Here is a 12,638-nt window from a genome sequence, read left to right as displayed (position 1 = left end):
GAACACCAATATCTGGTTCATACATATTTTCTTTTGTGTTTCCTAAGTATTTTTTAAATTCTGGTTCGTGAGAGATATATTTATTACAATTTCACCTACGAATTTCAAGAATAGTCTGCATAAGGATTATAAAGAAAATCATCATTAAAAGATCCTATATTAACCACTGAAGTTTATTTTGATGGTCCAAGCTACTATTGGTGTTTAAATGGTTTTTGAATGAAGATGTGTAGAGACCTTCTTCTGAACCATTCCATTAGCACAGGGGTCTCAAACTCAATTTACCTGGGGGATGCAGGGGGCAAAGTCGGGGTGAGGCAGGGCCACAGAAGGGATTTCACACACACAAAAAAAGTCCTCAAACGTCATTATTAACAGTTTTAATTATTTCTTCTGAACATGAATAGAACATTGAGTGAAGATCATGAACAGTTCTTCTGAACATGGCATCTTTTGCCTATTCCTTGCTGCCAGAGACTTGACAGCACTTCTTCTCATAAATCTGAACCACAATTGGCTTTAGAGAGGAAGCAGTTGAGACCCTCAGTATGGCTTGAAGATGATCATCATTAAGTCTAGACCTGTACTTTGACTTACTGAAGTTCAATGTGGAGAATAACTTTTCACACAAATATGTGTTCCCAAAAGCCACATGGTGTGCTTGAACATTTGGGAAAGGTCAGGGAAGCTGGGGGGCAATTCTCTCAAAAATTACCCATGCATGTCTGCTTTTCTACTAATCTCCCTGAACTTGGCTTTGAAATCAGAGTTACATTGCAGGTCAGTGAGCTCCATTTGAAGCACAGGAGGGGCATCTTGCACATCAAAGGAAAAGGGGTCTACAAAAATTTGGAAAGTGGCTCTGTGCTTTTTGAAGTCTGCAAATCTGTGATCAAATTCCTTCTCTAGCTTAAAAATAACATCAACATATTTCTCACCACTGAATGGTATGCCTGCATCCACAAGTTCCTTGCATGCTGGGAAATGGTAAAGGTTTGTCTGAGAGAGCTGGGATTTCCATAACACACATTTTGTGGAAAATGTTCTCACGTTGTCATAGGCAGTACTGATAAGCTGCCCCGGGCTTCGTAACATCTTGTTTAGTACATTCAGCTTATGTGTGATGTCAACAAGAAAAGCTAAGTTCATGAGCCATTTGTGATCACTCAACTCAGAAACAGCATTCCCATCCTCCGTGAAGGCTTTCACTTCTTCTCTCAACTCAAAAAATCTTTTCAGGACATTTCCCCTGCTGAGCCAACATACCTCGGTGAAATAGAGCACATCTCTATATTCTGACTCCATTTCCTCGAAAAAAGCATGGAACCTCCTGTGCTTTAAGCCCCTGGATCTGATTTGGTTGATGCATTTCACAACAACAGACATCACATTGTCACACGGCAGGCATTTACTGCAAAGGGCCTGCTGATGGGTAATGCAGTGAAGAGCAATGGCCTTCTCTACACCCTCCTCTTCAAGTTTTTTTTTGAACAAGTGCCACCAGTCCATTTTTCCTCCCTGTCATCGATGGCGCTTCATTGGTTATTATTCCAACAAACCTCTTCCATGGCAAACCTGCATTCTCAATGGCATCACACAGATGCCGAAATATCTCATTAGCGGTGTTCTGGCCATGCATTGGAATTATTGTGAGCAGCTCCTCTGTCAATTCAAAATTGCAATCAACACCACGGACATAAATTGTGAGCTGTGCAGTGTCTGTTATATCTGTGCCCTCGTCAAGAGCAACTGAGTATGCATCAAAACATTTGGCTTTCTCACACAGTTGATGATAACTGTCACTTGACATATCAGAAATGTGCTCTGCCACAGTGTTGGCAGAAAGGCTGATTTTGCTAAACTGACCTTTTTTTTCTGGACAGATAATACTTTTAGCTGTAACATGCATTTTTCAACAAACTCTCCTTCTGTGAATGGTTTCCCTGCCTTAGCAATCATTTCACTAACCATGTAACTAGCTTCGACTGATGTAACATTTTCTTTGGTTGCTTTCTTGAAGAAATCTTGTTTCCTCATTAGACATGCTTTAAGACTGGCAACCCACTTGGCTCTCTCATTTCCTTGATATTTTGCATATTCCTCAGCATGTTTAGTTGAATAATGGCGTTTAAGTTGTATTCCTTGTGCACTGCAACTTTCTCTGAGCAAATAAGACATGTGGGAATGCCCCTGTGCTCAACAAAGAAATACTGCGTCTCCCACTTTTCCTGAAATTGTCTGTGCTCGTCATCAATCTTTTTCTTCACTGCAGGCTTTGATGAAGTCATGATGAAGTATGACAAAATCTAATTCTGTAATAAACTTCTCTCCCTTCTTTCCCTTAAGCCTGCGATAATGCAAGGGACAGCGGGCAGGAGCAGAGGAAATGACATCTGCAGTAGGCGCAAAGTATTCGCGATTATTCGCTTACAGAATATGCGCAATAAAAATCGCATTAGTAAGAAAAAAAATCACAAAAAATCACATTAAACATTTGCATACACCGAACAGAACTGCTCGGGGTATGCGAATGTTTAATGTGATTTTTTTCTTACTAATGCGATTTTTATCGCAATTATTCTTAAGCGAATAATCACGAATACTGCGATATTTGAAGGCCAGCTGCAGGCCGCAAAATGTACGGAGGGCTGCAAACGGCCTGTGGGCCGCGAGTTTGAGACCCCTGCATTAGCAACAGTTATTATTTGTAGTTTTCATGTTCTCTTGAACAAAGTAACATGTTCTTCACTCTTTGCACTGTGAATTCTGTGTGTTATGCACTTCAGAGGATTTGAAATAACTTATAGTTCATTTCTCTATATCTTGGGTGAGGAGTTTTTTTTCAAGCAGTCCTTGAGACATTTCCTAGTCATTCCAAGGGGAATTATTTCCAGTGATGCTCAGCTGCCTTACAGGCAGGATGGTTCAATGCACAGGCTACTGCTTAGCCCCAGTAGTTGTTTGGGCAACTAGATTAATACCTACCAGAGAATTCGGTATCATGCAGTACTAGGAATTGAACTTGGGCCTCTGCATGCCAGTTATAAACCCTTTGAACTCTTTCTCTGGCTGTGCTGTCTTTAATAATGAACTATGATGAAGGATTCAAACTTCTATCTAATTTAGTTATATTGTTTTGTTTGTGGGCCACACATTATGATGCTAGGGCTTTTTTCTAGCTTTGCATTCAAGGATCACTTCTGTCAGAGTCCATGAGACCATATAAAGCACTGGGGGATTGAATCTGAGTTGTCTGCATTCAAAGCAAGCACCCTACCCATTGTATTATCTCTCTAGTCTGGGTAAAGTGATTTTAATGGAAGCCAGTGCTGAGATTTTTTCTCTCCTTTTTTTTGTTTCTTAGGTCACTCTACATCTGAATCCCATCTCTTCAGTTCATATTCATCACAAGTCTGTTGTGTTCCTGCTCAACTCCCCATATCCTTTGGTCTGGCATCTGATGATTGAGAGACTTGCACTTGGTGTTTCTAGGCTTTTCTTGGTAAGTATTTAAAACCCATCCAAAACAGCCCTTGGCACAAAGATATCATGCTTCCTAAAGTTTTGCAAGACTTTTGAAAAGGCCTATTTTCGTAGACATCACACAATTTTGCAATGTGTTGAATATAAAGTATTCCCTTAGTGTTGTTTGCAAGGTGCTGATAAGCATAACCCAGGAAATAAACACTGATCTTGTGTCATCTTCTGTGGTGTAGTACCAAGTCTCGTTTGCACTTGAGAGCAGGTCCTGCGAAATCCTCTGTGTGGCCTGAACTTTGGTCTCTGCTCTGAGACTGCCTTTTAGTATCAGGAGCAATGTAAATATTGTAAATAGCCACTAGGTGTGTGGTCTCTAGCCACAGTAAATATGAACAAACCCAGTCTATTTGTATATAATGCAGGACTCACTTCTAATAGGAGGATCTGTTTGTTGAGAAAGTGACCCAGTGAGCTCCAAAATGAAAACATTTGTACTTTATAAAAAAGCTGGAACCCAGCTTTTGTGGAAAGATCCAAATATTACCTACTATTTGTAAATCATGTCTCTTTGAGTTTGCCAGAACATTCAAGTTTGCTAGTTGTGGAGAAATTGATGGGTTGTTTGGATGGAATGTTTGGGGTATGATATCATGTCTGATGATGAACAACATTGTACTTTGCAGCGATAACTCACATTGTCTCTTGCTGGAGCTGATGTTAATGTTCTAAGCTACAATGCCTGGGGATTTTATACCTCTACTGTCCACAAGCATACAGAAAAAAACAAACGAACAAAAAAAGATTCCTATTAATAGTCTTAGAAGCACATGATTTATGTCAAATTATTGACCCTTAATCTAGAGGTATAATTTTATGTCACTTGAAGTTAAAGAATCATTTTAAGAACTATAAGGTGGGCTGGAGATGGAGCTCATGGAGAGTGCTTACCTTAAATATGTGAGGCTCTGGGTTTGATCCCTGATACTTCAAAATAAATAAAAAATAATTAAAAATTTAACACTGAGTGGTACCAATTAAATACTATAAAAGTTCATAGTTAATTCAGTTATTAAGCAGATTAATAATTGAGTTGAAAGGGAAAAAAGGAAAGCTATTTTTATATAGAGCTCCAGCCAAAATGTAGGAAAAATGGTGGAGTTTCAACATTATTTTGTATCAGTTATAGCTAGTAGATCAGGTAAAAGTCATCAGTGATAACGAAGAGGCAGAAATTTTGAACAGAGTATTTACGTAGTCTCAGTAATTATATACAGAGAAGATACCCAACGATACCCATGGCCCTTGATGGTGAACCTATGACACGCGTGCCAGCAGTGGCACACAAAAGCCTTGCAGCTGGCATTCAGGAAGGTGTCTGCAATTAAGATATGCGGCACAGCAGAAGGTGAGTGTGCCCATGTCTGCTTTGTAGCTCACCTGGCAACAGGGCTGGACTGGCCATTGGGAGGACTGGGCATTGTGCGGCAGTTTGGGCACTCAGGCTCAAAAAGGTTAGCCATCACTGCCCTAGGCCAATAAGCAAAATTAACAATGCACTGATTGATGTTGTGTGCCTCTAAATATTACCTGTTAAAGAGCACAGCATCACTTACATAATATTTCAACCAGAAATGCACATAGCAAAAATTTAATTATGAAGAAATATTGGTCAAAATCTCAAAGTAATTAGTCTGTGTACTTCAGGAATGTTAATCATGGTAAATATATAAAACCCAAATAACAATTATAGTTTGTTGCAAGTTGAAGAGGTTGACTGATGGAGGGATGGAGGATGAGGTCTTTCCCCTCCAGCTCGGAGCACGCATCTGCCACCCCGTCGACCAACAGTTCTGAGGTGAAACAGCGGGTAAACAGCTCGCACACAGTCAGGCTTGTGGAAATATTAGCTTTATTTGGTGGACAAGACTGAAGTCCAAAGTCTCAGCCTTAGCTCCAGCAAAAAGCCTCTTCCACAGACCCTTGTTTTTATCCCCCAGAATCAGGTACCACCCAATGGTGGGATCAGATACCACCCAATGGTAGAAGCAGAATCAGGTACCACCCTAGGGTGGGGACAGAATGCCAGGTCACACCTTAGGGTAGGGCACAATCACCGATCAGGGTAGGGTCAGTAACATAATAATCCCATAAAATATTTACATACATAACAATAGTTTAAAGGAAACAAAAAAAAAAACTAAAAAAAAAAACTAAAAAGAATTTTGTAGGGTGGAGAGTGGGGCCATTACTTGTAACTGTTAGGAACAATGTGTAAAATTGGAATTGAGCCTGTCAGTTAAAGCATTATATATGAATGTTTTATTTAAATGTTATAGTTTTAATATTACTGAATAAGAGAATAGTTTTTATTATTGCTTGTATGAAGATATACTTTGTGATATTCAGGACTTACTGTTGGCTATGTACTTTGGTATCACTCCTGGTGGGATTAGGGACCATATGAGGTTCAGGAAATGAACTTGGGTCAGCTGCATGTAATGCACATACTTTCTGTACCATTGCTCTGAACCAAGAACAATCTTTCTTTTTGGGGGGAAGGCCACACCAGGCGGTGCTCAGGAGTTACTCCTGGCTGTCTGCTTAGAAATAGCCCCTGGCAAGAACGGGGGACCATATGGGAAATCGGGATTCAAACCAACCATCTTAGGTCCTTGGTCTGCTGCTTGCAAGGCAAATGCCACTGTGCTATCTCTCTGGTCCCAAGTACAATCTTTCTTAAGAAACAAAATGCTGGGGCTGGAGAGATAGCATGGAGGTAAGGCGTTTGCCTTGCATGCAGAAGGTCAGTGGTTTGAATCCCAGCATCCCATATGGTTCCTTGAGCCTACCAGGAGTGATTTCTGAGCATAGAGCCAGGAGTAACCCCTGAGCGCTGCCAGGTGTGACCCAAAAACCAAAGAAAGAAAAGAAAGAAAGAAAGAAAGAAAGAAAGAAAGAAAGAAAGAAAGAAAGAAAGAAAGAAAGAAAGAAAAAGAAAAGAAAGAAGAAAGAAAGAAAGAAAAAGAAAGAAGAAAGAAAGAAAGAAAAAGAAAGAAAAGAAAGAAAGAAAGAAAGAAAGAAAGAAAGAAAGAAAGAAACATAATGCTCTAAAGTATTTAGTGCCAAGTAATTGTGCTCAATAATTTATAAAATATAAAAATGCTAATAATTTCCAAAAATTTGATATTTATTGAAAGTAATAAAGCAAAACTGTTGCGAACTTGGAGCTCTGATGAAATGATATTCAAGTAGTACTTTGGGGTTTTGTTTTGTTTTTGTTTTTGGGCCACACCCAGCAGTGCTTTTGTTACTCCTGGCTGGACGCTCAGTAATCACTCCTGGCAGGCTCAAGGAACCATATGGGATGCCGGGATTGAACACAGGTAGGCCAAGGATTGAACACAGGTCGGCCACAAGCAAGGCAAATGCACTGCCCACTGTGCTATCACTCTAGTCTAGTCCCTAAAGTAAAGTTTTAATGTATATTTACAACTTTGTAAATTTGAATTTATTTCTGATATTACTTATGCGTGGTGTTTAGGATAACTAGATTACAATATGCAGTGATTTAAAGGAGGATGCGTAGATCGCTGTTGGTCCCAGATTATAAGACGGGAGGGGGCTGGAGCAATTGTACAGCAGATTACAGTACATTTGGCTTGTATACCGTATACTGTATACAATGCTGGTTCAATCCCCAGCATCCCATATGGTCCCCTGAGCCTACCAAGAATAATTCCTGAGGTCAGAGTCAGGAGTAACTCTTTAGCACTGCTGAGTATGCGCCCCTCTCCCCCCCCCCCCCAAAACAAAGAATATAGGAAGGAGAAGGAAGGAAATGGAGAGTATAGGAAGGTGTGTGATGGAGAAAGATAGATTTCTCCATCTATCTAATGATAGAGAAAAGCAACAGGGTGAAGGGGATTCAGGTACATCAGTGGAGTTAAAGAATAACAGAGCTAAATATCCAAAACCACAAAGTCAACAATACTGAAATCATGAAACCTAAACTTTAACAACCAAACTTAAGAAGGTGCCTGTCAAGATAGTAGGTAGATGGTTGTTGAGGGTGTGTGTGTGTGTGTGTAGATGAAGGAAACACTGATGGAGGGAAATTGACATTGGTGCTGGGATTGGTATTAGAACATTGTATGTCTAAAAGTTAACTTTGTAAATGGTGCTTTAATAAAAATTTTTTAAAGAGCTTTGTAAACTGAGCATATACTTGCAAGATAGGATTCCTACTTTGCCCAACATATCACTACAACTGAGAATTGAAATACTCATATTTTTAATTAAAATGGTCATTTCTTTCTTGTAATCATTAATATTCACATTTATTTAGCACTTAGTATATTTTGGGTATTGTATTTAAGTTCTTTTATTTTTTATTGTTGTTTTTGTTTTTGAGCCATAGTCAGCCATGCTAGGGTTACTCTTGGGTCAGCACTCAGGAGTCATTCCTAGTAGTCCTTGGGGGACCATATAGGATTCCAAGGATCACCGGGTTGGCTGCATGCAAGACAAATGTCCAAACTGCTGTCCTATCACTCCAGCTCCATACTTAAGTACTTAAGTTTATTTAATTCTCACAGTAATTCTACTGTGATGAAGGTATTTACACCAATAGGCCTGAAGCATGGGCTTTGAGAGGATCAAGAAAACAAGCTAGACATAGAGAGTGAAAAGCATGAGATCAAGATGCTCACAGCCTTATGAATTGAGAGTCCCAATCTTCGCTTACAGTACTTTTTTTTGTTTTTGTTTAGAACCAGTAAACACAGGGGAAAGGGCAAACATGAACAGACATTTGCCTATATATGCTAATCTAACCTTATCATTCTTTTACATATCAAAGGGGCTTGGGATTGCTGATGCAAAATTCTCTGAAATATCTTCTGTGAGAGGTAACAGATACAAGTGTGAATACATGACCCTTACCAATAGAGTGTTTCCTAAGGTTACCTTCATACTGGTATCTAAGGGTCCTAATCACCTAGACTACATTTTTCTTTTTAGGGAGAATACCTGACAGTGCTCAGGGGATTAGATCTAGCTCTGCACTCAGAAATTATTCCTGATAGGCTTGGAGACTATCTGGAATACTGGGGATCAAACCTGGGTAGGCTGCATACAAGGCAAATGCCTTATGTGTTCTGTTATCCTCTGGGCCCCAGACTAACATCTTTCCAAGCAAGCATACTTACTTATTTCCTAGATGTCTTCATACCCAGTAGTTGAGGATGTAAGGTAATTGAAATCTTCATGAACATTGTTAGTGTAAATGTAAAACAACTTTTAGAAAATATTTGGACAAAACCTCTGTCCACAGCAAATGTTCACTGCAACATTAATCACAATAACTGAGAAAGTGGAAAGAATATAAATATTTTTTTTGCAGTTGATGAATGGATTTTTAATGGTATATCCATACAGTGGAATATTAGTTGGCTGTTAAAAAGAATAAAACACTGGCAGATACCATAATAAGAATGAACCTTGAGAACATTGCATTAAATGAAGGAAATGAAAACATATCTATGATTTTATTTATGTGAAATATTCAAAATATCAAATAAAATAAAGATACAAGATACCAGCTAAGTCTCAATTTTAGGTTAAACAACAAATAATTTTTTAGTACTCCCAATACATACTTAAAACATGTTTTAGCCCCTAGCTAAAAGCCCCCAGCTTTTCTGGGGAGTACACCTAGTTCTGTGCTCAGAAGTCTTTCCCAGTAGTGATCCTGTTGACTATTATGTGGTGCTGGGAAATCAAATGCTGGGGTTTTGTGTGCAGAAGGTGCAGGCAGTTCATTGAACTATCTCTCTAGCCCCTTGGGATATACTTATGCTAAATAATTATTCATTGAAAATTTAATTATATTCATAATTTATCTGGCATCTCTATTCAGAGGAAACCAAAGTTTTTGTTTTTAGGTAACACCATGGCTTAGGTGTCAGGAGGCCTGAGTGCTATTCTTGACTCTACTACTATGTGTACGTCACTGGGCCACATAGATCTCAGGTTCTTCGTCTCTGAAACAAGGAGGAGGCCATGTAAGCCAATGTCTAAAGTTCCTCTCAGCTTTGATTCTTTGATAATCCAACTGCTAGATATTATATCCCCTTTAATTGGAAACAGAAAATGGCAATCTGATCATTGCCTCCTCAGCAACTCCAAGTAAATCTAAGGGCAGGATAGTTGAAATAAAGGAGAGAAATCAACATCTCTGCTATTGGTTTTGGATTAAAAGCAAATAAAAATGTAATCCTAATGAAAAATGCAAATGAATACCAGGGACAGGCATAAAAGCCAGCGTTATGTTTCTGAGAAGGGGGGGAGGTGGGCGAACACACTGGAATTGCCAAACTATAAAGGTTTATCCCTTAAACTGTGGGGGAAAGGTCCAAATATTTTGGGCCTCTTCCACCAAACCACAGGCACTTCTCCGTTCTGCACTGCAGTTTGGATGACTGACAGAGCTCGGTGAAAAACAAGTGCTATTTGTTTTCCTATGGCCAGTATTTAACTGGAAATCAGAAGGCAAAATTTCCAATCAGTTGTTAAATAGCCCCAGATGTGTGCTTAGCTCTGCCCAGGGAAGGGTTGTACAGCCTGAACCATACTGCATCTTTTCGTTCCTTTTCATGATTTGTAAGTGATGCCTCTAAGCTAGAAGTCCCATGAAGAATTCTGACATTCAAGTTTGCTTGTGGAGAAGGGAGCTTTTAAAAAAACATCTGTATTCTCTACTGTGCTGCATTGTTTTTTAATCTGAAAAAAGTTTTTCTTTTCCAATTTCCTCTTTTTGGGAGGGTTGGCAGTTCTCCTTGTGTTGAAGAGAACTTGACATTACTATACCTGTGATGAATATTTATGAATTTCTCATTGGTTCATCCAGTGCATAGTGTTCAGTGCATATAGGCTGCTGGGGTACTTTGCTGAGGAGTGGAGGATCTAGAAAGAAATGAAGTGGATGACCTGCCTACGAAGAACTTTCAAACATGTGGGAAAGATGGCTGGAGCTCGGGAATTGGGCTTTAGGCTATTAGGCCCCACTGGTAGAGTGTGAACTTGAAAATGAAAATCTTCTTAAGAGCAACGGAGACTGCTCCCTTTTTGAGGCTGATTAAGGAGGATTCCTGGGCTGAGGACATCTCCCAGTTTGTTTTCCCCTCAAAATGCTACTTTTTATTTGGGGTTCTGGATATTTTTCTTTTCCTATGAGGTTTTTCCTCAAATAAGTTATCTCTGAAAGACAAATTAAATAACAAAATATTTCAAGCTTATTTCTTTTTTCTTTTTTAGAAATGTCTCTGGTGGGATGACTCACAGTGTCCTGTGGGAGCTTCCAAGTGGTTGCGTACCAGCATTTTTGTTCCAGAGGCTGCTTATCTGTTGGTTTTGTGGCTTGTCCATAAGAGCCTTGATTATAAAGAGGCTTGATCCTCTCATGAACCTGGGGTCACTTTTTCTAAGGAAGGAGTTTCTGGTTCTTTTGTGGTGAGAGAAGTCTTCCTAAATGTCACTGTGGAAGTTAGAATTATGGGAGGAAGCCAGTTTTAGCTGGTAATACTGGTCCTGAAAGAGTTGTTGAGAATCCTGTTACAGTTTATCTGAGCCTGCTGGGTGTTGGCTACTGGTTGTTAACTGTGAGTAGTGCCTCAGCCTATGAGATTTGCCTAGATGTATTCTTCCTGTCCTGGAGTGTTCATATATATGTTGACTTTTTCTGGTCCCACCAGACTCAGTATCAAGTCTGTGGGATGATTTGTACTAGCCCCAGTTTCATTCAACAAGTCACAATTAATTCAACTCACTGTCATCAATGAACAAGGGGAGTAGGTGTTGGTGTTTTGTTGTATGACACCAAGGTTTCGTAGTCCAAGATTAATCTGGTCATTTGATGAATTGGTCTTTCCCAATTGGTCATTTTTGTCAAAGGTTCCATTTCTGATTTTCTTACCTAATGTGATGAAAGTCTCCAAAGAACTATTTGTAGAAAAGGCAAAGTGTTTAGTCCTGGAAGGAGACTGCAGTGTGTGTGTGTGTGTGTGTGTGTGTGTGTGTGTGTGTGTGTGTGTGTACTGCAGTGTGTGTGTGTGTGTGTGTAGTCCGGAAAGTAGGCTGCAGTTTGTGTGTGTTGGAAGGAGGCTGCAGTGTGTGTGTGTGTGTGTGTGTGTGTGTGTGTGTGTGTGTGTGTGTGTGTAAGTTTCCCATCTTCCAGGAGAGTCCATTGAGTATGATCTGAAAATGTCTGCTTTGACTTCTCATAAGTTGCACACTATGAGGCCTTTGGCAAGAAACCCCACAGGCAGTCCAGATTTCTATCAAAGGGTCCCCAAAGGATCTGCAGAAAGGCCATGTTCTTTCTGGCCCAGGGAAGTTATGTTTGCTTTAGATATTTCAGTCATCCATGTTTATTTACCTGGTTTTAGAAAGTAATTTCTTTGGAGGGAAGAAGGGGCCCCTTTAACCCTTCATGGTTGTTTGGAATACACTTTCTCTCCAAGATCTGCTTTGATCTAGGCTCTAACTTCATCTCCCAGATGGGCTCAGGTTGTTATCATGTGTTCTTCCTGCCATGGGGTTATAGAGTAATCATTAGGCTGCTCTGGCCATGTCCCTTTTTGTGTGCTGAATGATACATTTGTGACACTGGGACCTGGAGTGTGCCTGAATCTTAGGGGCTTACCCACCAGCTGTTTTAGACAGAAGCTTACAGTGACCTTAAAGACATCTTGTTTTTATGTCTTTCTTATGGAGAACTCAGCCTGATATTTCCTACTTGCTGGGTGATGTCCAGAGATGCTGTTTGGGACCCACTCTGCTCTAAATATTGAAAACAAGGTGAATATGTATATTTTTCTTGTATTTTAGACAGGAATATGCTATTCCTGCCCCAGGATTATTGAATACTAATAGTGGTCTGTCAATCTCAAGATAACCCTTATGTACTGTTTTAAGAATACGGATACCTGTATGCTAACTCAACAAATACTTAGACTGTGTAAAATACTCTTTTTTGCATAAATTTAATTTTTATTGACGGGGGATTGAACTTGGGCCTCCCACATAGTAAAACATGCACTCTATTACTCTATTTGTAATCTAGACTATCTTCTTTAATCTTTATAAGGAGCTTATGAAGT

At 39.6% G+C, this 12,638-nt stretch overlaps 1 protein-coding gene across 1 annotated transcript in view; it reads left to right on the top strand.

Annotated features, from left to right (window-relative positions):
• TGFBR3 (transforming growth factor beta receptor 3) overlaps window positions 1-12,638 on the top strand; it is a 173,588-nt gene that overhangs the window by 84,231 nt on the left and 76,719 nt on the right. The window contains exon 3 of the mRNA XM_049772193.1: window positions 3,365-3,502. Within this exon, the coding sequence (XP_049628150.1) occupies window positions 3,365-3,502 (138 nt within the window). The remainder of the gene's footprint in view (window positions 1-3,364; window positions 3,503-12,638) is intronic.

This window comes from Suncus etruscus, chromosome 4, assembly GCF_024139225.1.
Source record: "Suncus etruscus isolate mSunEtr1 chromosome 4, mSunEtr1.pri.cur, whole genome shotgun sequence".
Classification (NCBI taxonomy): domain Eukaryota; kingdom Metazoa; phylum Chordata; class Mammalia; order Eulipotyphla; family Soricidae; genus Suncus; species Suncus etruscus.
The sequence above is the reverse complement of the archived record's forward strand: the minus strand, read 5'-3'. Positions and strand labels throughout refer to the sequence as shown.